Source organism: Xiphias gladius, chromosome 18, assembly GCF_016859285.1.
Source record: "Xiphias gladius isolate SHS-SW01 ecotype Sanya breed wild chromosome 18, ASM1685928v1, whole genome shotgun sequence".
NCBI classification, from domain to species: domain Eukaryota; kingdom Metazoa; phylum Chordata; class Actinopteri; order Istiophoriformes; family Xiphiidae; genus Xiphias; species Xiphias gladius.
The window spans coordinates 6,438,072-6,463,883 of NC_053417.1; the positions used below are offsets into that span (position 1 = coordinate 6,438,072).

The 25,812-nt window shown below is 39.7% G+C and overlaps 1 protein-coding gene across 2 annotated transcripts; it reads right to left on the reverse strand.

Moving 5' to 3' along the window:
* Nucleotides 1-1,889: 1,889 nt before the first annotated feature.
* tti1 (TELO2 interacting protein 1) lies at nucleotides 1,890-24,825 on the reverse strand. 2 transcript variants are annotated; one of them, XM_040152802.1, is made up of 14 exons: nucleotides 24,664-24,825; nucleotides 23,495-24,234; nucleotides 22,600-22,937; nucleotides 22,216-22,501; nucleotides 21,724-21,901; nucleotides 21,094-21,386; nucleotides 19,030-19,446; nucleotides 17,611-17,770; nucleotides 16,699-16,866; nucleotides 16,323-16,471; nucleotides 15,349-15,489; nucleotides 14,250-14,454; nucleotides 4,768-4,855; nucleotides 1,890-3,894 (listed from the first exon to the last, which is right to left on the reverse strand). In XM_040152802.1, exons 2-14 carry the CDS (start codon nucleotides 24,206-24,208, stop codon nucleotides 3,675-3,677), a joined length of 3,357 nt encoding a protein of 1,118 aa, XP_040008736.1. In that variant the 5' UTR covers nucleotides 24,209-24,234; nucleotides 24,664-24,825; the 3' UTR covers nucleotides 1,890-3,674. The 2 variants fall into 2 exon arrangements, with proteins under 2 accessions (XP_040008736.1, XP_040008735.1); XM_040152801.1 differs by having other exon boundaries at nucleotides 1,891-3,894; nucleotides 16,323-16,474.
* Between the last annotated feature and the right edge of the window lie 987 nt (nucleotides 24,826-25,812).

The window sequence follows — 25,812 nt, forward strand, 5'->3', positions numbered from 1 at the left end:
TTTTTCTTAAAAACTTTTTCAACCAACCATACACAAAGACAGTGTGTTAGTTGAGGATATTTTTTGTCATTTATTAGTTTGGTTCATTAAAAAAAAACACAGATTCTGTCCTGAATCTTTTTTCTACTTTAGAAGTCTTGTCAAAAAAGAAATCGTCTTTCTTTTTTTCAAAGCAGTTTTCCGTTGCTTTTACTGCTCTCCAAAAGTGCTGTACAGACAGATGAATGACACATTCTCTTCATAGCTGCTCAGAAAGGGGTTTCCCTACTGTATCTTAGTACTTAAGCAGTGTTTCTTAAACTACTGTACTGGATGTGCAGGGCTGCAAACATGAGTGTTACCATATTTTAATCAGCCTGAACATGGGATTCATCTCATGCAGTTTGGGACTTGGTCTGAAAAGGTTTGAGAGGCCGCTGTACTTCTGCCATTTTTGTAACTTGATGATAATCTCTTTGCTTAGATGCTTGCGCGGATGCTGGCCTTGTCTGTAAAGGTTATGAGGGGCATACAGTATGGGGTATTTTTGACAAATACTGAACTCTGAAGGGATCAAATGGGACAAAGCGAAGTTGGATAACATACCGGATAAAGTCTTGAGCTACGAGGGTGAGAAGTAAGAGGAAAAGGTCGCTGTAGTGCCCCAAAATATAGTCTATGTCTCAAGGCCATGAGGGGCTACTTCTTTGTTGTAGTATCCATCAGAGGGACCACAGTGCTCATGTTTGTGTGGGTCAGTTCTTGTACACTGGGAGGAGTGATCAGCTGGATTGTTTTCTTTTCAACCCTTTGATTGAACTTTGATTTGATGATTTGTAAAGAAGAGATCACTGTTAAAATAAAAAATTTAAAAATTTAAAAAAGAGGGAAAATGTACATTTCTTCTAGAATGCTTGGTCTCACACTAAGTGTATGCCTTTATCAAATGAAATAAATTGTATATGAAACAACTGGGAATCTGTTCATTTTCTTGTTGATTTAGAGATGTAAAAAGGCGAAGGACACAGCAAGATTCACTACACATTTATGTCTAAGGGGTTCATGGTCATTGTTTAGCTTTTGTCCCCTGCTATGTGTGTCTGTCCATGTGCATTAAGGAGAAACAATATATGGTAGTTGACTATGTGTAATAGGTGCTGCCAAAGCCCCCTGCTTCCTATTGCTGCTTATGACTAATGGCGCTATTGTCGGCACTGGCAGCAGGATAAATAGCAACAGCACAGGACGAGATAAAGAGGCGCTGTACTGCGCTGACTAGAGTTAAGCTACGTCGGCTAAATACAAAACATGTGGCGATCTTGTTTCCCCACACTAGAAGGCTCATACATTCATTATGGAGCAATGAGGTGTGGAGGCACCGGGCTCTGAGGTGATGCGATAATGGAGGGGGCTTCTTGTATCCTTCATTTACACATCTTTGAACCCTGTAGGGCTCTGAGTGATAACAGGTACCATGATAAATTGGCCAGTATGCCTGTCAGGAGGCCTTCGATTTCTCTGTAGTTATACAATATTGTCCGTCTTCCATGTGATCTGGGTGCCAGGATAGCTCAAAGGTTGGTGGAGGAATCCCCTAGTAGGGCAGAGTTCCTCCATTTTTACAGAGCTACACCTGCCATAGTATTCTGACAGGGTGAGCTTGTTTTATTCTTTATTTTTCTAAAATGAGCAAATTCCATGAGAATATCAAAACCAACAATATTTTAGTCCATCTTTCAGTACTTTCTTACTTCTCTACCCTGTGCGTGTCTTTCAAGTCCATTGCTTCCTACTGAAGACATACATCTTTAAAAACGGCTCACATAGATATAGTTTTATTTGTTTTTGTTTTTTTTTAAGAAAAAAAGGCAAAAACCATTTTCTAAAACATCTGGGCACTGCCCCTTTTAGCAAATGTGACTCAGTTACACTTTAAATCCCACAAATTAGTGTAATTATTTATTATATAGAGGGTTTCAGTAACATGCTTACAGGCTTCCTATACAGAGAAAAGTATAATAAGTACTTAGTAATGGCTGCAGGGGAAGAAGACAAAAGGTTAGGGAATACGGGGGTGACAACTTTATGTTTGAGAGCGACACAATATTTTCTAAATTACTGATTGCTTCTTACTTAATTACAGAGTGCAGTAATATCATTACTGGGTAATAAGGCAATAAAAATGGGGGAAACAGGGCAACGGAGTTGATATTGCAATTAAATTAGTAATGCTAATTAATATTGAAGGGCATTGAGAAATTTTCTATCGCTATTACAGTTAATAGTGTAAATTAACTTATATAAAAAAAAATGTCCCTACTAAGTGAAAGCACCACACAGTTTGGATCCTTTTTTACAACATAAATATGGTGAAAGGACATGTGCTGTAGGCTAAGCCTGTAACTATTTAACATGTACGTGGTCATTTTAAGAGTAATAAAGTTGTAATTTATTTGTAGGTCCTCTAAACATAAATTAGTAACTCCCTTATTCCCTATACTTCCTCCCTTCCTACCTAACCAGCAAGTATGTCATGTAGAAAAAATATTTATAATTTGCGGTTTGTAATGGAAGCAGTCACCTGGGACTCAAACAGTAGTGAACAGTAGTAGTAGAGAAGTGAATTTGGTCTTTTCATGCAATTTTTCATGTGTGATTTAATTAGATTTTCCATCTAGAAAAATAGAGAATATTACCAAAATTACCCTTTTAGTACGATATTGAGCCCCGATGTGGTCCAGATGTGTTAAACTAGATATCTAAGCCAGCACCATCAATCTTGCGAATAAACTTTTGAAAAAATGCCCACTTACTGTACACATTGCAGATTACGATTTAAAGTAAGCTTCTTATTAACAATATTTATGTCAGTTTTATTAATGTGGTACCCTTGAATTAACACTTTATCTGTAAGAAATCCTGATTAGGGCTGGGTATCATTTCACATTTTTTGCTACTAGTACTGACACAATACCTGAGTTTCAGTAAAAATGCAAAAACAAGACTTTTTGTAACTTTACTTTAAGGAATATTCACATTTCTCTATAAAACCCTTATCATTTAAAAAAAGAAGCTAAAGTACTAAAATTTTAAATGCTGCCTTAACACAACCAGATGTACGAGACAATGTAGTCTAAAATTGGCAAATATGTGATTTAAAACAGGAAATATGTGAACAAGGATTAAGTAAACAGATCTGTAGAGACATTTGATGCCAGCTTTTTAATACTCAGTCCTACAAAGACATTTTTAGTTGCATGCTTTCAGAACTACTCTTGAAACATGAGGCTGAATAGTTCAAACCAGCAAGGTACTTAAGAATAAGGTATTTCTTCAGAAAATTAAGAAATAACATGAGAAAGAATAGCAAACATAATAGTTGCATTTAACGTACATGTCAATGCCTTCACATGAACTGAAATGAAAACATCGGCACTGTCACTGCATGTCCCCTAATATAGAAGACCTGTCAGAAGTGTTCCTGGTTTCTACATCTGCAGCAGGAGGGTGAACAGCAGCAGGGATGCTTCATTGACATTTTCCCTTTGTACCTTGCTGCTTATCAGAGCCGTGTACACCATGAAGGTTATCACGTCCGTATCTGATGGCACAATTGTCCAATTTCCACTCGGTTAATTGACTTGCTGGAGTCAGTCCATCTGAGAGATGAGTCAATCACATCAATCACCAGCTCATTAGCTGACTGGCTGGTTGACTGTCGCAACACCCGAGCCAGACTCCTCCCTCAGCAGTTTCAGCACATTGTCCGAGTACTCGTCTCTCGGTCTGCCCATCCCGTTCAGCCGTACAGGCTGGAGGTCAGGATGGGGCGGGATGTAGGAAGACGGGCAGTGCAGCTCGTTCAGAGTAAACCAGAGGGCGTCTGGATCCACCTGGATTAAGTGTCGGAAAACGCTGTGGGGAGGAGCGAAAGATTCATGGGAAGAAGATTAACTCTGGGCTGTGTTTTTCTAAGGTGCATAATATCTGTGGCTGAGGGGGGGGGGCTGACATGTAGATCACCTTCCTGTAATCCAAAGTGACAGACTGAGCAGAACACAGCAGGTTCACTGGCTTTAGTGTGCTGTCCTACAGTTTGACTATAAGCTCATTAACTCAACACTGCCCACATTCAGGTTGTTTTTATTAACAGCAACAAGGAGGTTAAAAAAAAAGGTTTTAAAGAGTCTTATTTTTGGTGTGTTTTTATTACAGGGTGGAATACCAAAAGAAATTCTGTGTAACAATGATGTATATTTACTTAAAATTTTAAGGATTTCTGCTTTGAACCTTATAACTAAATTGTGGAAATCATCCTTGATTGGACAGAAGTAACAGGGAAAATACAAATCATGGACAAATTCTATTTACATTAAAAGGGAACTTAGAATTAGATGGCAGAAAGGGTTTCATTATGAAAAGCAAGTTTTTATAAAATAAACAGATCAAGTATATCAAAGTAATATTTGGGCTGTTAATGCTCAGGTATTCAAGTTTTAATTTACATATTAAAGATTGTTGATCGTATATTAAATAAACTGAGCTGTGTTAAAAGTAGGGCTGAAACAATTGGTTGACTATTCAATCAACAGCAAATTACTGAGTACTATGTTGATTATCATTTAATACTTTTTCAAAGTGCCACACATACTCTAGTTCCTGCTTCTCACTTCTGAGGATTGCTTCTTGGTCCTATGTGACAGTTGTTAAAATGAAAGTACTCAAGTGAAGGACTTTAAAAGTGGTTTAGGGTTTACACCATTGCAATGGGCTCTAGTGATGGGTCACCTTAGGCAGGCCTCCTGTAGTCGGATGGGTTGTCTGCAGCTCAAGTAGGGCAGGCAGGCTTCACAAACAGCATCCAGATCTGCTTCACCTGAGAAAACCAAATACAGGACCTTAACTGCGTTTCATTTCCCTCTATCGTCTAAGAAATGCCCCGTTGTAAAATACAAACTGTACATACTTACCTTGGCAGAAACGAGAGATTGTTACATAATATAAATTCATACATGAAGAAATTCAGTCATGTAGTTATTGCCAAGGCACATTCTAAGAATGATCAATGCGTTTTTTCCAGACAAACAAGGGTCAGAAGAATATCGGAAAATCACAGTGGAAATCCGCCTGGAAAATATCAATACAATACTGACTTTATATATGGTTACTGTTTTGTGGGGTTTTTTTTTCTTTGTTGTATGTACAAAACAATGTAGAACGACACTCAACAAATCCAACTGATGAAAAAACCCCAGATATAATCACAGTTCCCAGCATATGGCACAGCTTGGTAAGATGGTAGACTGGAAAGGGGGGAGGTGGAGGGATAAAAGAGGGGAAAGAAGAAGATGAAAGAGGAAAAATAATAGATCGTTTCTGGACTTTACCTTTTCTAACTCCTAATGAGCTGAGAGAAACTGCTGAGAGGGCTGAGGAAAAATTTCACAGCAGGCTGTTTCCACATCTCTGGATTTCACACCTGAGCACCTGCCTTCGTTCTTTTCTCCCCTTCACTGACTGTAACTTTCATAACCTTGCCAGCTCCTGCTCCCTCTATCCCCTTGACTCCTCTCCACTCTGTCATCTCCTCTTCCTAACTCTCTCGCGCTCTCTCTCTCTCCATCCTTCCCAGCAGACATTTAGTGATTCCCTAAGCTGCAAACTGGGCTGCCTTTCAAGCCTCATTTCAAAACATGTCTCTCTCCCTCTCTGCTTACTCTATTTGCCAATTCAACCCACACTTGGCTTGAATCAGGCCTGCTCGTTGTGTGTCAAGAATAAAAGCAGCAGTGCACATTTCGGAGTTAAATGGGTTTATTTAGCAACTGCTTTTACCTCTTTTCTTCCTCTTTTTCTGGTACCACACTCATAGCCTGTACTCTTTTGTGGAATCAAGGTGCTTGGAGGGAAGCAGAGAAATGAGAAATACTAAAGAGGAAAGGGCCAGGCAATGTTGGAATTTGTGGTAAAAGAATACCAGGGTGGAATTGGAGCTGAAGCTAGAATTGGAGCTGAAACGTATCATTTGCTTCAGCCAATCTGTGTGTCTGTGTTTCTCTCTCTGTGACTGAGGCTTAGTAATTGGCTTGCTGCAGGTGTCCCAGAGGTAAGCTGTAGCCAACTCGCTATTCACATGAGTAAGGCTGCAGCCGCTGATTGTTTCTCTCCTGTTTTTTTCCCCCATTCTCTCCATTTCCAACACCAAGTCTCTCCCTTTCTGATATGAGGGAGAACGGTGTCAAGTTCCAATAAGAAAAAAATCAAGCATAAGGATCCTTAAAGCATGGACTAGACTAATCTCCTTTAATGTGACAGGAAAGAGGTTTTTTCTTTGTTACAATCCATTCATATGAGGGTTGTAACTAAAACACTGCAAGTAAGGGAGTGATGCTGCTGCAGCTGTCTTTTTGTAGTCTCCAGTGGTCATACAATGGCTGGAGGCTGCCTTTCTGATGTTTAAAGCTACTGCAGTATACTAGGCAACTCCCTTTGTGTATAATAATCCAGGTCAAGAATCCCTCAATGACCCTCGAAGGTTTTCCTTTTTTGGCTCTAGTTAACTCCTGGTATCATGCATAGACACTGAGGCACAGATAGACAGAAAGTAGTACTTTATTAAAGCCAATATTATGTTGCATTGTTAAGCATGTCTACCACAAAAAAGCCAGTGAGCTGCCTCTCCAGACGGTGTTGGACCCCCCTTTCCTTTTAGTATCAATCATTACAGACCACAAAGCTCCGGTATGCACAAATGTGCAGCTTACCATACACGAATTCAGTAGAGACAGGCATGAAACTGAGACCAGAACCCGACCCATAACTTTATATACATTTTAAAGATCAGTCGGCCATTCCTCTAACATGTTTAGTAGCACTAATATAACACAAACTGCAGCCAACTACCACCACATGAACATGACACTACAGCATCTCAACACAAAAACAAAACATCTACCCACCCATAAACATCCAGCACACACTGTATTTGTATCTGTAACAAACCGAGCCATGATGGAACATTTCTCTAAAGGGGACATAAGTTTCATACCTCAAACGCCATTGACTAATCAGATAATGAAGCCAGCAGTGTTGCAGATTTTTTACAACTTGTCCAATGGTCGTGTTTTTTGTCCTGTCATTGTAGTGATATTACTCAGCAATTACTCGATGAGTACAACTTTCTCATAAATGATTATCTCATAATGATCTCATAAATTACGGCCAAATGTACAAAAGTAGGAGCCAAGCTGTAATAAACTGCAATTATCCTTTAACATGTCAATACAATACACTGACATATGTTTGCCTCCCCTAAACTTATGGTTTCTGCTGTATAATCACACAAACTATCAGTAAGCCGAGTGGAAAGTCATGTAAATAAGGTGTACATCAAACATAAATATAATGAAATAATCAATACGAACCCACCCTTGAAGGAGAAAACTTTACATTGTCATAAGTCTTAATCAGCACACACGGTTAAAACCTGTGCTTATACTGCTCTGACAAGTTAAAATGCCTGCTATTCATTTTGGTATTATCTGCTAGTTACACTTACTTATCTCAACTCATAATAGAGCCCAATATAAATAGTCTCCTATAGTGGCTTTCAATATTTTAAAGACCTTTCCAGCTTTAAGAAAGGTGAACAGTGCTATTTCATTTGAGTATTCCGCTACATTAAATGCATAATTCAAATGGGATAATTAAACAGAGAAGATATTTTTTTCAGTGCTGAGGATATGAGTGCTGGGACTAACCTTTAAATATCTTGACTGGTGCACAAAAGGCAATTTCACTACATTATTAAGTGCGATCCAGGTTTAATCATACTTGTTTTAAATAAAGAAAGGGTGGAGAAAGAAAGCAGGGAAGAAAAAGAAAGTACTGTAAGAAATGCAATGCAGGACGTTAAAACTGTTGTAATGTAAACTAGCTTGACTATGAGCAATACTTACAATTGCGTAGTGTTATTTTCAGCTCGAACATTATAACAAATGTTTTAATTCTTGTTCATTCTGAAAAGATCCTTTGAACCTACATACAACACTTCATCTTAGATCAAGTTATTTCCATGATTAATTCAGGTAAAAATGACTGGTAAACAAAACCTCCCACAATCAAAAACACACAGATATATATTAAGTACAAAGATGCCTGAGAAACCAGACATCACTACAAAGGCTGAGGACCAGAAAGAGCAAGGGCATCCTAACATTCTCGTTGGTGCACCAAAGACTTGTAGCGAGGAATATAAACATGGACAAAAATATGGAGGAATTTCCCAAAAGACTCAATAACCAATATGTAAATTTACTGATTTGTTTGCAAAATAGGTCAGGAGACCCAAACTCTAGCTGTAAATGTTCACAGAGTTTTCTGTGGTCTGTTTTATCAAAACCAACAAATCCCGATTTGACAAAATTAAAGTTCTTCATCACACAAGTCAGTGTTTCCCATACTTGGACTTGTTTTTTTTACTATTTCCAATGGGTAAAATCTTGTTTCATTGTAGAGCTGCGTGCGGTGGATCTCTCCCTCTCTAACAAACACACTGACAACAGACCTGTCTGAATAGCCTCTCTTCTCTGTGAACACTCTGAATCAAAACATGATCATGCGCGGGAGGAAGGATTGTTGTTGGCTTTTCCCCGCAGAGAAGACGGATAGCTTAGCTGCTGGTCAATATCGACTGCTCCTGCAAGTGGACAACGGTAATTTTAATTCTTTAACTCCGACGCTGAACGCTCGCTCCCTCAGTCAAGATGAATACTGAAGAATATTTTCAAAGACTCAAAAGGTCTCGTCCTGAGTGGGCGTAAAGACAGTCTGGACAAGAGGTGTTTGCCAAACACAGTAACTAGAAACTTGAGAAAACATACATGGGAAAATTGAACAGTCCGACCAGTGTGATTAACTATCCAATTCATTTGATTCGAATATTTCCAGGCTTCAACCAGAGCGGCTGTGGGGGAGCCAGCTAGGGCAGAAGCAACAGGTGAGATTGACAGCAAACACAGAGATGAAGCTGTAAATATTGTTCTGTTATTTATTTATCCCAAAGAACTGGCAAAAAAAAATATATGCAATGGAGCAGCTTATATATGGTATTATTCAATGGGTAATATAAGAAAGCATGTATAGAATCTAATTCTGTGGGAAACGCTGCAAGTCATGTAAATGTAGTCCTGCTCGGTAATTTGCAACTTTGCCCACAATGGTCTAATGCACCCCTGAAGAAGTCTCTTTCTTCACCGTTTTCTACATCAGTTTTTAAAGATAAAATGCTGCACTGACAAAACTAATGCATAAAATAATCAGTGAAATTACTATGGTAATCTGTCCTGCTGTGACTTAAGCACTCAGATAATTAACTCTATTAACAGACACAATTTGAGGGTTTTTCCTCAGCGTTGACTGGTACATACTTTTGATGGCAGAACAAAACTTTCTTATCACAGTAACAGAGCAACACCTTGTGGCTGCCAATTCAGTCAGTGAAGTGCATTGGAAGTGACTGTAAGACAGCACTGACTTACAGGTAAGAAAAAAAAGGTAGGAAAATGTAAACACGTAAGAAAAACAAGTGTTACAACTCACATCTCTGTTATAAGATTTACTATATGTCAATTACGCTAGTTAATAAAGAATATTAAAATAAACCCATAGAAACCTGAAGCTATCATTTTTGTAGAAAACCTTTTTTTTTCATTTCTGATTGTCTTTATTCTGATTTTGTGTGAAATACTGTCAAACGAGAACCCAGTATGGCATATCAAACCAAATTGTGAATTGACTCTATCATTACATCCCTAATGGTGTAACTGTGGCTCCAGAGCTGGGTTTTATTTTTTAATTTTTTTTGTGAGAACCTTGGTGAAAAGACAGGCAAAGAAGGGTTTAGCATCTACTGGTAAAAGTAAAGAAAGGCAGGGATTTATCAACACCAACAACCAGAGCTGCTAGGCTGATTGGATACTATTCTGTGGAAACCTGAAGAGATCAACCTGATAGGTTGGCAAATAAGCCTGGAGTTCTGACAGCATGTATTTTTTTATAGAAAGGTAAGTACTACAAAGCCTGTGTGACCTCAAAATATATTCTTCAGAAATCAGATTTCCCGATTATATTTTGAATTTATCATTACAATATGTAAGAATAATCAAGAGGCAAAGAAGCACATGATGAAAAAGCATGAGGTGAGTAAATGTTTAAAAAAGACATGACAGAATGGATTATTAGGATTCTATCATGATTATTTACAAAGAACTTAAAGCTGTATTAAACTTTTGCCACCAGAAAAAACAGAAAACACAACATCTGACAAATTACGAAAAGTTTTTATGACGAATGTGCCTATTTACACGTCCAGCAGACATAAAGGAACACTAGAGTTGTGTTTCTGGCCATCTGGCGAATTTGAGTTCAATATTCACTCTCCTCTTGGCTCTGTTTTGAGGGACTTCCTCAGGGAAACAGATTGCTCTTTAGCTGCCAAATCCTGATACTAGTGCTGGGCAAGAAGTGCACAGTGGTCTTATTAAAGCTTTTTTGTGGAAAAACGAGTTTGTTGAGAGGTTAATTTGTGGGCCAGAAAACCAAAACAATGGGTTAAATTAGGCTAAAAAGCTCCATAGAGCTGAATGGAACTGCAGAGTTTGATAATAATTCTCTGTGATTTAATCACTGTGAGTGACCCATTTCTCATTACACATAGTCATTTAATCCATTGTTAATATAAAAAATGTTGATTAGTGCAGCTTTAAGAACATCACATTGCATTTTCTGTTGAATATTTTGGATTTAACAGGCTTAAATTAAAATTCATGTAGCAAGCCTGGCATGTTGCTATGGTTACACAATTTTGAGGTCAGTCTATGAATTTAGAACAGTGATTTAACTTAAACTGATGCTGTTGGCATGTCTGAAATTTTTCAAAACTGTACAAAGAGGAATATGCCAGTTGATCTGACATAACCCGATCAAACAGCATATATCAGAAACACAGGCACAGATGGGCACAGGTGGGTTCTCTGAAGGTGCACTTGATGGCTTTTCTCACATTTTCTCTGCACCTCACTTAGAAATGCAAAAAGTGGAAGTAGTAACACTAACTAAAGAGCACTGTGAGGTGAGTGGTTAGAGTCTACAAGCTTATTGCCTGTCCAGGTGACCATTTATTCCAGACAATGTGTTTTGCCTCCAACTCCGGCCTCTCCATCTCTATCACCTCTCCATCAAAGCTGCTGGTTCACCTCCCTGTTACACCAGCCCTGTTCACACCCACTGTGAACCCAAACCATAGACCCCAACTATACTGAAACTGAAACTGACCCCACTGAATATCTCAAGGACAATCCAAAAATTCCAGTTCACGATTTTTTCACAAGGCTATGCAGTGTGTATCAGTGTGGGTTTACTAAGTATTTTCTACCAGAAAACTATTAAGGATTGAGGGACTAATGCTGAATACACAATGTCTGAATATTTGTCTACCAAAGTAAGGTTAAATGTTTTTTATTTATTTTCACAAAAAATGCCCAGCTCCGTTTAATCTGATTTTCATAGAGATTTTTTAACCCTACACATCTTTCCTACTGCAGGATGAGACTGATTACAGCAGTTTACAGTAAACAAGGTCCTCTTGTGATGATGACAGTTCAAATATTCTTCACATTATGGATATGCACACAAGCTGTTGTTTGCACCGTAAATGGTATCTTTTTTCAAAAAATCTCTCATGTTACAATCTTTCCCCATTCTTTGTCAATTTGGCATTTCATGTTCCCTCGGCACTGCTAATTCTACCGTTGGCCTTGGGAGTGCTGCAGAAAGCCGTGCTATCTCTGTGACATATGGTGTCATCGGCCGCTAACTTTTCATCTGTCAGTGATGAGCTTCAGCGGGGGGGTGTAACGTGTGAGGTTCACGCCATCACCGAGGTGACCAGGCTGGAGATACCACTACTCTAAATCAAATCCCAGGTTTTTGCAGTGGTGGATAGAAATTTATCATCAGATTTTTACAAAGATTTGGAGATTTTTAAAATCATAATTTCAGCCGTTTTTATTTCACAAAACCAAAAATAATGAGTCCTGATTTACTGCTGCTACAACACGACTGACCAGCTCCTGCATACTCACTGTTCTTGGCAACTAGAAGTGATTGCAATTACTACTTAATGAAAATACCATTTTCACAGTAGTGTTTAAGAATGATTGCAACTGCCACTTCCTACTGTAAGTGATGAGCATGTTACTTTCATGACAGTTAGGGTAAGCACTTATCTACTCAAACTTGCACGAATAAATGACAACGCCAAATAGCAGGGAAAAGTGGTCCCGAACTGCATTAAGATGCTCTTAGTTCCACTATAAGTACCGTGGTTCCCCTTGACTCTTTAGCAGTGTTGGAAAATTGGAAAATTGGAGACGTCTGAACCCAGTGTGGCTGTGACAGAAATATCACTGCTTAATGAACATAATGACTGATGAAAAATTAAACAAGCAGCTCATAATCATATCACTGGTAACTCACTGGCACTAAGCCCCCAGGCCACTCCGGACGAACATTTTTAGTTATGATAACAAAGGTATGTCAAGCACAAAATAAACAACTCCAAAAAACATTACATTTCTGAGCTAATGAATTAAATATCTCTTTTTCCTGTAGCATCTTGACTTGCTGATTGCTGTGCAGATTTAACAGTGTTTCTTGCGTAATTGTTCTCAAGGGAGAACGGTCGCTTGCAGCAGTTATTGTGTGTGCAACTATTCTATTCAGTACCATCCTGGTCTCTCGTTTGGCTAAGTATGTTGAATCCAAGCAATACCACATCCTAAAGGTTTTTTTTAGTCGTGAAATCCCATTGAATATTGTGCGATTTTATGCATAATAGCATGTACAATTGTTGAACATTGTGATGAATAGGATGTGCTTGGATGTAACCTGCGCTATCAGAAAGGTAAATAAAGAAGAATACTGATTTAAAAATGGTATGAAAAATCTGAAAGGGTGTTGACTGTGATGAAAACCGCTGACTTGTCCCAAATACAGGACATCAAGACACACCAAAAAAGAAACTTTATGTAATGGTTTCCACAGTCAAATTTTCAAGATGCAACACTGGATCATGTCTTCAGGTCTTCATTATAAAACAGAGCAGGAGAACTGATATACAATAACTCATGCTAAGGTAACCCTGCCTGGTTTTCAAGGTTATACAAAACTGCCATCTGGTGGTGCAAAAAAAGGCACTGTGTTCTCTGACGGCAATCTGACGGAAATCTGAATGTCTTAATTCTATTAACTGAGTGTGTGTCTGCGTGTGTGTTCATGTGTATGTGTGTATGTGTGTGTGCTCATGTGTTTGAGCCTTTTTGAAGGAGTCTTGGAAATGAGGTTGCCCTATGCAGAGAGGCTTTCACCTCCACCCAAATTGGATATAACATCAACAAATCCATGGCCACATTCTAAAGGAATAACCTGTAGATAAACCGACCCCCAAAAAAAACCAACCTGTGCCTGTTCGTCATTTTTACATTTCTGTTCATGCACAAGTGAAAGAAACAAGACACTTGTTTATAGGGCTGCTTTAGAGGTGTTGGTGGGCATCTTTTTTTTTTTTTTTTCTCAAACTTTGGACAGAGTCAGGCTAATCCTTTCCCCCTGACCCAGTCTTCATGCTCAGTTAGGTTGACTTTATACTGAGTTCAGCTTAATACTTAACACACAACCACAAAACTACTATACATTTTCTCATTTCACTCCGAAAAAGAAGGTTAATAAGTGAGTTTCCCAAAGTGTTAAACTATTCCTTTAATGCAGAAATATTAAAAAAAAAAAAAAAAGTAAAATAAATAATATGATATCTTGCATGATTTTTTAAAAATAACGCTGCTTTTAGAATGAGATTTGGATGAAGCTTAATGCATGTGAATGTCTGGTTGTCTGTTTCTTGTTAAACACTTGACTTTGAGCACAGTTTTACTCTGTTCAATCAGATCTATCATTATACACATTTACATTTGTACAGAGGTAATCTATCCTCAGTGCGTTCTTGCTTAAATGGGCATAATTTTTCACCAAACTGTTTTAATAAACCTGAAAAATCAGGGCTTAGAACAGTTTCCACTAGTGTTCTTTGTCCACTTTTCACCCGGTATATTAATTGTTACATTAAAGATCATATCAGGTAGAATCATACAGTACGATACTGTATGTTGTGTCCTGGGAAGGCCGTGTGTGTTTCTGTGTTTGTATTCTCTTACCCAGGTCCAGCCACTGGCACAGTGAGCCCAACCCCTGCAGTACAGCCAGCTGCAGTTTGTATGCCACAGTGTGTGTGTAGACGGGTCCGGCCTTGGCGCTGATCGGAGCCTGTCGTGCCAGCGAGGCGCTCAGCTTGGGAAGAACCTCTTTAGAAACCCTTCTCCTCAGGAAGTCACCACACGTTTCCCCTAGTGTACACAGGACCTGGCAAAGAGACTCAGCATGTTATGTACATACGCGGCAAGTCGTCATAATGTAATAAAATGTCCGTGTAGTCTGTCCATTTAAAAAAATGGGACAAATGACACTGCATGAACCATAGTATTTGCAACACTTGGACATAGTCGAAAGCTGCCATACTGCCGACGGCCACAACATAGATCGTCAACAGTTGCGCTGAGTGACTAAATGACCATTTACAAACTATGTTAAATGAAGAAAAGATATAAAAATAGTCTAACTAAACACAGGTTTTGACAAGTAGAATAATTTACAGTGACATGCTGAATCAATTGACGACTTCGCTTTGAGAAAAGATCACAAAAAAAGTGTGATCTTCACTCATCAGGGAACAAAGCAGTATTCATCTTCTGTTATTTTCTGTAATAGTTTGAAAAGCCAGGTCTGGAAAGACAGTCCCACAAACAATTTTGAGATTTCCCTGTCTTGCTAGTTTAAAATGTTTTTAAAAAATGCTTCACAGAATTGACAAAGCAATGAAAAAGCGCACCAACAGTGTGCATCATAGCTTTTTCATAATGAACTGAGAGACCACAACCCGTGATTCATTATAGGGACCTTTTAATGTATCATGCCTGCAAAACTGTAATATAAAATGTGATTGAAAATCCATCATTACGTAGTCAGACCTGTTCAGTTGCTGCATAAAATGACGTGATCCTGATAATACATCACATGAAACAGTAATTTAATAAACTTTGTGTGTCCTTTTTACACTAAATCAAGCTGCAGATGTTATTAAATGATTCACCAACAAATTAAATCAATAATTTTCTTTTTCAAAGAATCGGGAAAAGGTCGTTTTTAACACTCATTACTACGACTGATGAAAGGATAAACCAGACTTGTTTTACGTACCCTGAAGGCTCTGAGGACTGCTAAAGGGTCATCAGCTGTCAGTCTCTGTAGGAGGGCGGGCCAACAGCGATGTGCCATAGGCAGCAGTTCATTTTCCTTCTCACTCAGTATACACACACAAAGCTCCAGCACATCCAATACCTTATGACGAAGAAACACAGTGCAATATAGATATACAGTAATATGTATAGAGAGTGTGACAATGACATATACATGTGTACAGGTAGCTTTTAGGTGACAAAGACTATCTCTACAGCTTCAGTGGCTTAGATCCAACAAACAGTCAAACATGAGATAGATACCCAAGTTCACTGGTTACATTAAATTTCTACAATATGAATTCCTTTGAGTATTTAACCCCATAAAAAACCATTAAATAACAAGTGAAGCATACTAAAGTCAAAGGTGGTACGCTGTATTTTAAAGGGTTAGAGCTAAAAAAAACATGGAGAGATGATATGCCTTGTTAAAGAATGTTCTCAGCAGGGCTTGGATTAATATCATGGAAATGGAGCTTATATCTTAGAGTTAGCCTGGGATGGCTAACATGTCTTTTTCAGTCTTTTTTGTCTAACTCACATTAGACCAGCCTGTCTGCCTAAGACTATAGACCTGGCATGTCTTTGTGCTCTACTTAGCACTGTTTTGTGCTTTCTTGTCTCTGTACTCTCTCCCTACTGTCGCTTACTGCAGGTACTTCTGCCTCCAGACTTGACTTGACTATTTGGAACATATTCCTTTCCAAGTCTGCAATTTTGAGGAAGGATGACATGGAGCTGTGCTAGCCCATGTGTGGCTGGGCAATTTGTCACACCAATCCAAAGCCATCATAGTGCAGAGACAAAACTAATTTCTTTCTACAGTATATATTAATGAAAAAAGGTTCCTGTACAACGGTGAACAATCCTCACTAGGGTCCTTTTCTTCAAAACCACAGGTCCCCTTCACACTACATCACACTACAGACACAGTACCCTGAGTCGAAGCCTGAGGCTGGGATTGGACAGCAGATGAATGCAGCGTTCCATAACGTCTTTAGTGATGCTGAGGTGGGAGGGAAGCTCTGCTTTCACATCAGGACCACCAATGTCTTCAACGTCCTCACACTCAGTGGGAGGAGGGACTTCTGGAAAGGCAGCAAATGTGCAGTCAGATGGGCTGGGGATAGATCAACCCAGCAAAAACTCAGTGTTGTTGTTGGCCATCTTATGTTTCATGCTTTACTGTTATTCGTACTGTATATTCTGTCACCATAACCCAGTTTCCCTACTGATAAGATGAATCTAATATAACCTGCACTATAATGAAATATCATTATCCTGATTTGCCCTGGGACAGTCTTCATATTACCAAGGTCCTCGGTATTGTCGTCCTCTATTCCAATGCCCTCTGCCAGCTCTTTCTGTTTACGGTAATCCAGCAGGAACTCCCGGATGTTGAGGACTTCCTGGTCAGTGGAGGTCTGCTTGGGGCCGGCAGACTCCCTGGTCCTATTACAACTGGAGGGAAACCACCTAGCTGAAGGAGGACAATACGACAATACAAGAACAATGAGACATACAAACATAGATTAGACATTGGTTACAATAAACAAGTCATCAGTAAGATCTTTGTTTGTATCCATCTTTGATGTTATCGCACTTCCTCTAGGAGGTCACCTGTTAATCTAACCCAGGAGTGTGAAGACTTTTTCCATTACAGTTTCCTGGCATTTTCTTTTCTTGGATTTCCTGTCTTAAGCAAGCCAAAGTTTTAAACTTTTTAGTGGTCTAATTTTTCTACCTCTGTTAAAAATGCAGTTCTCAACTCTGCAACTACAGTATTTAGAATCTGACCTGTAAGTGACTGTAAAAGGTACAATAACTGTTGTGGTGGTGATGGTCGACATTCTGCATGAATATTCATGACCTTTAAATCTGACGATGTTTACAATACACACAAAATACTTATACGCCTGAGAGGGCAGAAAACACTCTGAAACTAAACCTTCCTACAGTGTTAAACTCATAATTTAACTTGAAACCCCTGATTTATAACCTGTGATACCTCTGGGATACACTAGGCATGATAGAAAAAATAAAATTCAGCACTAAGAACAGAAAAATGTGCAATATATTTACATTCCAAATTTTACAGACTGATGATGTGGTAGAAAAATGGGATCGTATGATACAGTATGGTACTGTGTGGGTACGGTAGAGTCACATTCGCGATCCCCCAACATATGTGATAAATAAGTTGACATCATGGTGAAAAACTCACCCAGTGCCTTCATCAGCGCGTGCAGCACAGAGCAGAAAAGGGCAGCTGTGTGGTCGTAGCTGAGATCCAGAGCCATCAGCACATCCTGAACGATGTCCCCGACCAGGGGCAGCAGGCTGCAGTCAGAGTGAGTCAACATCACTGTCAACACCCGTGGAGCCTGCCAAACAGGATGGGAATATGATGATATCCATGTTCAGGGCCCAACAAACCTATGCAGACCCATACACTCTCATCTGGAAGACAAACCGCAGAGGTGTGGACTCGGGCCACATGGTTAGGACTAGATTCAAACTCCAGTCAGAAATCTGATCACTTTAGACTTAGGCAGCACATAACGCAACCTTAACTTTAACACCACTGACTCACAACTTCACTACACCCAGACATAAAAAACGATGCAGTTAATCAATTCTTCATTTTCCTGAAAACACATAGCCTTTGAATCAGTCCGATAAGCAGCCTTGCGCTCACAAGTGAGAAAGATGTGGTTGGCAGTGCAGACCAGCAGACATACAGTATGTTACTTCTACAGTTTATACTGTAATTACATACTTGGCGCACTTGATATTTTTGCTTTTGAATGTAAGAAAGTTTATTTGGAACTAATAAATCATTTTTAAATCATCAAGTACATTTAAAACATGACTATATTATCTGTTACCCTGTTTAAATCATTAAATCTGGTGAAGGATGCCTAATGACTCGTCAAAACACAAAGTTTAGGACTTGGACTTGACATGGTATTTGACTCTGGATTTAGCTGAGACTTTGTCCCACCTCTGAGAATGCCATGAATGTGGGTCAGATTTAATTGTTTAAATTGCTGTTGCTGATTCAATGTGATAAGTCGATAAATCGACATAAAATTAATTCTGATAGTTTATTGATTAAATAAATTAATTATCAATCAAAAATCCCAAATATTCAAGGGCAAACATGGACTTGTTTCTGTTTTCTGTTTTTTAAATTGAATATTTTCTTATTTTCGACTTCTGGTCCAACAAAACAAACAATCTGAAGACGCCACTTTTGGCTCTTAGAATATATGATAGTAATTTTTCACTATTTTCTGACATCCTGTATCTTAAATGATGACTCAGTTAAACAAAAAATTGCCAACATGCCATACACTGATCATCAACATTATTGTTAGTTGCAGCCCTATTCATTTGCACAGTCGTATCTGCTCATGAAATCTCCATATGTAGTTTGATAAAACAATAAAATCCACTTACTTAAACAATTTCATGTTATATTTCTACAATTAAATGGTGATAAGATCTTACTGCTTCAAATAATCAAATTCCTCTTCTTGTGCACACCACTTGCTTTCTTAAATTCTGTTAAAAATGTCTTTTTTCTCAGTTCTTCTTGCTCCTTTTCTAGTGCTACCTGGCGATACTACGTCAACTTTACCTGTGGATGCTCGCTGAGCCTCTGCAGGTTGATGGAGATGTCATTGAGCAGGTAGTCTGAGTTGTCATTGATCAGCTCTTTCAAGGAGAGGTAGCCACAGGCTTTGCTGATGTCCCACATGGAGCCCAGAGCTGCCTGGCTGACAAGTAGTGTCTCCTCCCCAGCTTTCTCCAGCACAGGGTACAGTGATGTCATCAACAGGGGGCGAAAGTCACGCCCCAGGGCCTGAGAAAAGCAGGCGATGCCCTCAAGCTGGATACATAGCTGCCAGATGTTGCTGTTGAGCTGGTGGATTGTGGAAGTGGACGATGAGGGAGACAGGGAGCCAAACGAGGAAGATATCACTTGGAGAGAGTTTTCATTAACGGTGCTGACATCACAGCTGGATATGGAGAGGAGTCTAGGTGGGCTGAGCAGCTACAGAGAGAGAAAAGGCAAATGTCAATGTCATAAATAATACAGTCTTTCTTCTACTAAATGTAAACTGAGGGATTAACTAGCATGGAAACTATTTCTTCTTAGAAACTTAAATGTACAATGTGGACTTTTGACCACTAGCAGCGCTATAGAGCAATATTTTTAAAAATGGATCCGTTTAGTTAGTCCCGAAAAAGGTCTCGCACAATTTTGCAGATCAACAGTTGGTGGGAGTAAAACACCAAGAAATGTAGCAATGCGCCAACAAAGCCAGGGAAGAAGAAGACTGCTAGCAAGCAAACCCGGATGTAATCAATGTAGGTTTCAAATTATGCCATTAATCAGCTTTGCAATGTTTTATGAGAAAGTAAATACATTGAACACATTTATTAGGTCTCAAAAATAAACACAAATTTAATTTTTTTTTTTTTTCTTTAAGTTTACAAAAAACAAAAACAAACAAAAAAAAAACTTAAGAAAAAAAACAAACCACAGAGTGCCTTTATTTCACAACCCCCCCAAAAGCCCCTCTTTTTTGGAGGCCCTCAAAAATTTTCCTCTGCTTGTCATCCCAATAATTCAGCCTTGAAAATTCTGAGCAGTTAGTTGATAAACTGGGGCAGCCCCCCCCTCTGCTCAGTCTGTTGAGGTATAAGAGCACACAGCGATCAGTCCAAAGCCAAATTGTGAACAAAGTGTGGATTAACGCCTGCAGCGCTTAGTTTGGAGTGAAGTGATCTGACCATGATCAAATTTAAATGCAGACAGTTGTGCAATCTGGGCTGGAATAATTCATAATATAATTCCATGAAGAGTGGGATCATCTATTTCACATTATGATCAGTCACAGCAAATATAGGTGATGATGACGCAATATTCATAACCCATGAGACAATCCATTAACACATCACATTTTAAACCATTAAAGGACATTAAAGGAGTAGTTCGACATTTTGGGAAATGCACTTATTTGCTATCTTGACAAGAGTTCAATAAGAAGATCAAAACCACTCTCACTTCTCTCCACTAAATATGAACCCAGAGCAAAACATAAAAACTGGTACAAAAAACAGTTTGCGTAGCTTAGCATTAAGACTGGAAGCAGGGGAAAAACAGCTAACCTGGTGTTGTCCAAAAGTAAAAACATCCACCTGGGTGAGTTTGCCAAGCAACCAGTGGAGACTCCAGGAACACACTAGCACGGCCAAGAAATAGTTACAGCATGTAACTCCCCGTTACAACCACATATTGTTGGTTTTACATTTTAATTTTTGTACAGATACAGGTGTGAACTACTACGTGTTTAGGTGCTGGGAGACCAATTTTGTACCTTTGGACAGTTTCCCTTTGCTTCCAGGATTCATGCTAAGCTAAACTAATCACTTGCTGACTGTGGCTTCATAATAAGCACGCAGCCATGAGAGTGATATCAAACCTCTCGTCTAACTCTCGGCAACAAAGTGAATAAGCGGATTTCCAAAAATGTTGAACTATTCCTTTAACCGTGCCATGAACTGGTTGATAAATCATAAGTTGGAGTTGTGTCACGTAAAATAAACCCATTCCAAGCCCATTCTAAACTGTAACACAATAAAACCTGAAAAAAAAAAAGAACCATTACAACTGCAGGTCTGAATCTATCCTCACCTGTTGGTCTTGGCGGTCTCTATCTGTCTCCTCACTGACAGTAATCAAGTGCCAGTTGTTGAGACTGGTGTATTCTTCCATGACAGACACCACTGCTGCTTTAAGGTCTTCCTTGGTGGCAGAGCGTCCGCAACCTTCACCCTCCAAACCGTGACTCTCTGATGCCACAACGTTGCCCGCGGCACCCCTGACAACCTCGTTCAGCACCATGGCAGCCTGCTTTCTGTATGCTGAAGACTGGCGGTACAGATCCAGGAAGTGATCAGTCAGCAGGTAAATGTTGCCATAGTAACCTACACATAGAAAGAGGGAAAGTCGCTTGTTGTATTTCTGGGAGGAGAGCTGCCAAATAAAATGTCAAATGTAAACATATAGTCACAAAATGTAGGCAGTTTTAAATGTAACCAGTTTTAAATGTAGCCAGTTTAAGGATGATATGAATAAATATTCATATCATCCTTCAAACCTGACACTAGCCAACTTAACTATTTTTTATCTTCTTTAGATTCCTTTTACGATTTTACACTTGACTCAGATATAAAGTTCTGTTATGTATGCATAAGGAAAACAGAAGTGTAGATTATTTTGATACAGCCAGTCCTTCGTGTTCATAATGAGCAGTACTCAAACCTAATGTCCGACAGATCTCCATGAGCACAGCGAGGATCTTCTCATCAGTGAAGTAGAGAAAATGCTTCCTCTGTGTGTGAGCAGTGTAGGAATCAGGAGATGCTGAACTTGTTTCTATGGTAGAGCGGTAACTTCTTTCTTCTACAATGCAAACATCCATCACATCCAGCTCCAGTACCTGTAAAGGCATACAGAGGTGTTAGTTGTGTTTTTAACAATTTGTGATTTAAAGATGAATTGTAACTTCTCTCAACTGTGATTTAAGTTTGCTGCCATGATAGACTAAGGATGAGAGAGCAGGTAAAGTCAGACTCCATAAAGGGTATTAAAATGCTTAAATATTGTACGCTGTAAAAAATGAATTCTATAATAATATTCTACCATATAATTCTATAATAATTATTATATACAATTCCGCCGTGATTCACATCGCCTATTTCCCACTCACACAGAAGATCCAGTATATTCTGATACCAGGACTACAAACACTACCTGCATCAAGGCTTTGGAAATCCTCTCCAGATGTGCAGCCGAGTTCAGCACCACAGAGACGAGTGGTCCCAGGAGTTTTAAGTAACCCAGAAACCCATTGAGGACAAACAGTTTCTTCTGGTCGTCAGAGGTCCTCATCAGTCTGGGTAGGGAGGTCGCCAAAGAGTGGAGATTTTCTGAAAGCACATCAGTGAAGTTCTGAGTACTGCTGCGCTCGCTGGTAATATCACCGCTGCTGCTATGGCTCTGATTCCTCCATGATACCTCTCTGAGAGCAACCTCACACCTAGAGGAGAGGAGAAGAGAGGCGTTTCAATAAACATCTTGTAAAAATTTCTTTGGGCTTTGTTCTTTTTACTCACAAAAATGTCAATTAAATCAAACCTCTCTTTGACTCTGGGCTCCTCATCATTGACTGCTCCAACCAGTGCTTCCAGTAGCAGCCCAACACACTCTCCCAGTGACTTACTACACCTGGCCAGCAGGTGGTCAGCCAGCTCCACCATCTCCAGCCGAACCCTCCAGTGCTGGTGGGCCGAGGTGCAGGAGACGATCTTCTTCAGCAGCACAGACAGTTTCCCTGCTGTGCTCTTCACCCAGTCTTGTGTCCGATGGATCACGAGCTGCGCAATCCTACCCAGGTCTGGTGAGGGAGTCTTCCAGGGCTCACTGGCCTGCAGCTGTGCATCTTCCATGACAAGCCCCACAGCCCTGGACCAAACCTGAATGAGATTAGGAGTAAAAAAAGATGATGATGTGGCTTTAGCAAATCGTTGCATTACATTTGTACAAGGAGATAATCAACTTTTATTTTACTCTATAGCTGTGTGGCTTGTTTGCCATCACCTTGTGCATAAAACCCGTTATCTCCGACCGTGCTAGAGGTTTTACTCCGTAACTTTCCAAAAATTAACGGTACAACTATGATAACTGATAACTTATTATTTAAGCCATTTATTAAGCAAAAAGCCAAACATTGCTGTAGCTTGTCAAATTAGCGGATTTGTTGCTTTTCTCTCTTTTATTATCTTTGTAAATTGAATATCTACACTTTTAGTGGTAATTTTTTACTATTTTCTGGATTTTATAACCTAGATTATTCAGGAAAATAATCTACATATTTATCGCTAATGAAAATAATCCTTAGTGGCAGCCTTATTTGTATATAACAATACCTATGACAGAAAAATGTCCGACTATACTTGTGTGGAAGAAAGTCATAACACAAGACTGAATACAGATTAAAAGCTGAGAGAGACAGCAGTCAACAGTACCGTACCTTGATGGCCCTGACTGTGACTGCATGGCCTTGTCTCAGATCTCCTGTGATGATCCTGGCTACAGCCAAAGTGATCCCAGGTAAGAATGAAGCCATGGTGCTGCCTATGGCACGTCGCTCCTCTGAGGATGGGACTACATGCTCCTGAGTGCAGTCACACTGCAGAGTCAAAGCCTGGAGGCACTTCAGCGCGGCTGCCTGTATGTCCCGAGATTTTTCCTTCTCTCCTAAAGCCAGGAGCAGTGATATGGCAGCTCCCAGTCCAGGCAGCATGATCGGTTCAAAGAGTCTGAAGACTATATCACCGTAAGCAGCATGGATCAGGGCATCCAGGCACCTCAGCACAGCCAATTTCAGCTCCTCTGACAAATCTGCAGGTTTCCCAGGATCGGTTGGAGAGCAGAGGCAGAGGCAAAGCTCTGAAAGGAGGTCATGGAGGGTCTCCCAGCTCTGGACGCAAGTGTTCTCCAGGACGTGGCTAATGGCCTCAGCCACAGCCTGCACCAATTTGTCTTTTTTGGGCCCAGGGACTTTAAGAACAAAGCGAAGAGGGAAGAGGACATACTCTTGGAGCTGCTGCAATGTGGCATCGTTCACGTCTTTTAACTGGCCGCTCAGTGTCTCCACATTGGTTGCAGATGGCTCTCGGGTCAGCAGGACACAGGCCGGGCGCAGGTAGGCAAAAGCGATCTTTGGATCACTGATCTGCGCCATGCTTGGAGGCACAACAGTGGTGGTCACTTTAGTGAGGGAGCATGGAAAGAGAAATGAGAATATGACAAAGTAATTACAAATCAATTCAATTACTGTACACAGAAACTGAAATTAATGTGTACTGATTAGATCTGTAATGGTCACATGCATGTTGACTGGTGACTTTTTGAGATGACATTTCTAACACTGAAAATATTCCTGGCAGGAAAACAGAGGTTTGTTTTACCAAACAGTATTAGGTTAGCTCTATGCGAGGCTGTTTTGAGGCCTTGTTGTTATTATCGATCAACTGCCCACAGTGAGAAAAAAAAATGTTTACGTTAAAAAACAGGCACATAGAAAGAGCATGATGTAGAGTAGCACAGCAGCCACAGCATCGATGTAGTCTGTTAGTTAGCTGACAGCATCCAGCGGTTGAAGGTGCACTGCGGTACTAGCGTCAACAGACAGCCTACCTTCACATTACTACTGTCAAGCCGACCCACTGCGCGGAACAATAAGTCCAAAGTCAGAATTTATTTTCAACAGGAAAATTATAAAACCACACACTGACGGAGTTAATGAACTCTCGCTGAAGGTAACGTCATGATTCTGCGTCGACGACGCAGATCTTTGACGTAGAGCCGCTAAAGGTGTTTTCTTTTTTCCCCCGCCCCTACCCTGCCCCTGCCCCTGCCCCTGATTGGCTAATTCCTTCCAGGCTGGAGGTTAATGTGAAACGTCGAAGCAAAACTCAACCTAAAACTAAATTAATCTGTAATCTTCTGCTGAGATTACATCACCAATATTTTGGTAAAATTAAATTTTATCAGTGTTATGAATGGTAATTAGATTCTGTCCAAACTTTTGCCTATTTTACAAACCTACTTCTACTAAGAAACGTTAACTAAGGTTGCAATACTGTTCTTGCCATCTTGCTGTGCTTAAGCACATAGATCTTAATATTTGTAATAAAATATCTTTGAGTAACATGCCTTCATAAAGGTTATTGCCAGTTGCAAAGCCGACCAAGCACTGAAAGTACCAGTCTTAATCAGTATTACAGTGCTTGTGCTCACTCCAAAGTAGTGTAATCCCCCACTTAATACTCTATCAGATCTGCAACATATGAATATTGTTAACATAAAACAATGGCCCACAGTTAATTGTTAATTTTACATTTTCTACAACCTGTCACATAACGTATAACATCCCCCCAGCAATGGTGTGCCCACAGAGAAGTAGACCCTGGGAATCCACTTTGGTGTGCTTGACTGCTTCTGTTGGTTTTACGGTTTTCTCCCTTTCTTCTCATTTTCTGTGAGGAAGAGCGGCGCTGGATGTCTTCCTCATTCACTGCAACAGAACATCACAGTGATGGAGGATTGGCAACAACTTCACGCATAGTATCCAAGCATGAAGATCATTTTCCCTGTCCTGACACAGACATGCAGATTGAAGGCCGGTCCCTCTCCAGCTAGGACTGATCGATGTTGCACATTTCCGTAAATGTGTATTTATAATATCTGATTGATTTGTCTTTACTACTGACAGATATCTCTATTGCATATTAAATCCCAAATGTCAGTGGAAAGAGCAAGTAAATTTCTATGATAAAGCTAAAA

Excerpts from the sequence above, each read along its gene's own strand:
- tti1 (XM_040152801.1), bottom strand. The coding sequence starts at position 24,208 with ATGGCGCAGATCAGTGATCCAAAGATCGCTTTTGCCTACCTGCGCCCG. Across the intron at positions 19,447-21,093 it reads GAGACCGCCAAGACCAACAG|CTGCTCAGCCCACCTAGACT; the intron begins GTGAGGATAGAT and ends CTCTCTCTGTAG. Across the intron at positions 15,490-16,322 it reads GCCTCAGGCTTCGACTCAGG|GTATTGGATGTGCTGGAGCT; the intron begins GTACTGTGTCTG and ends CTTCGTCATAAG.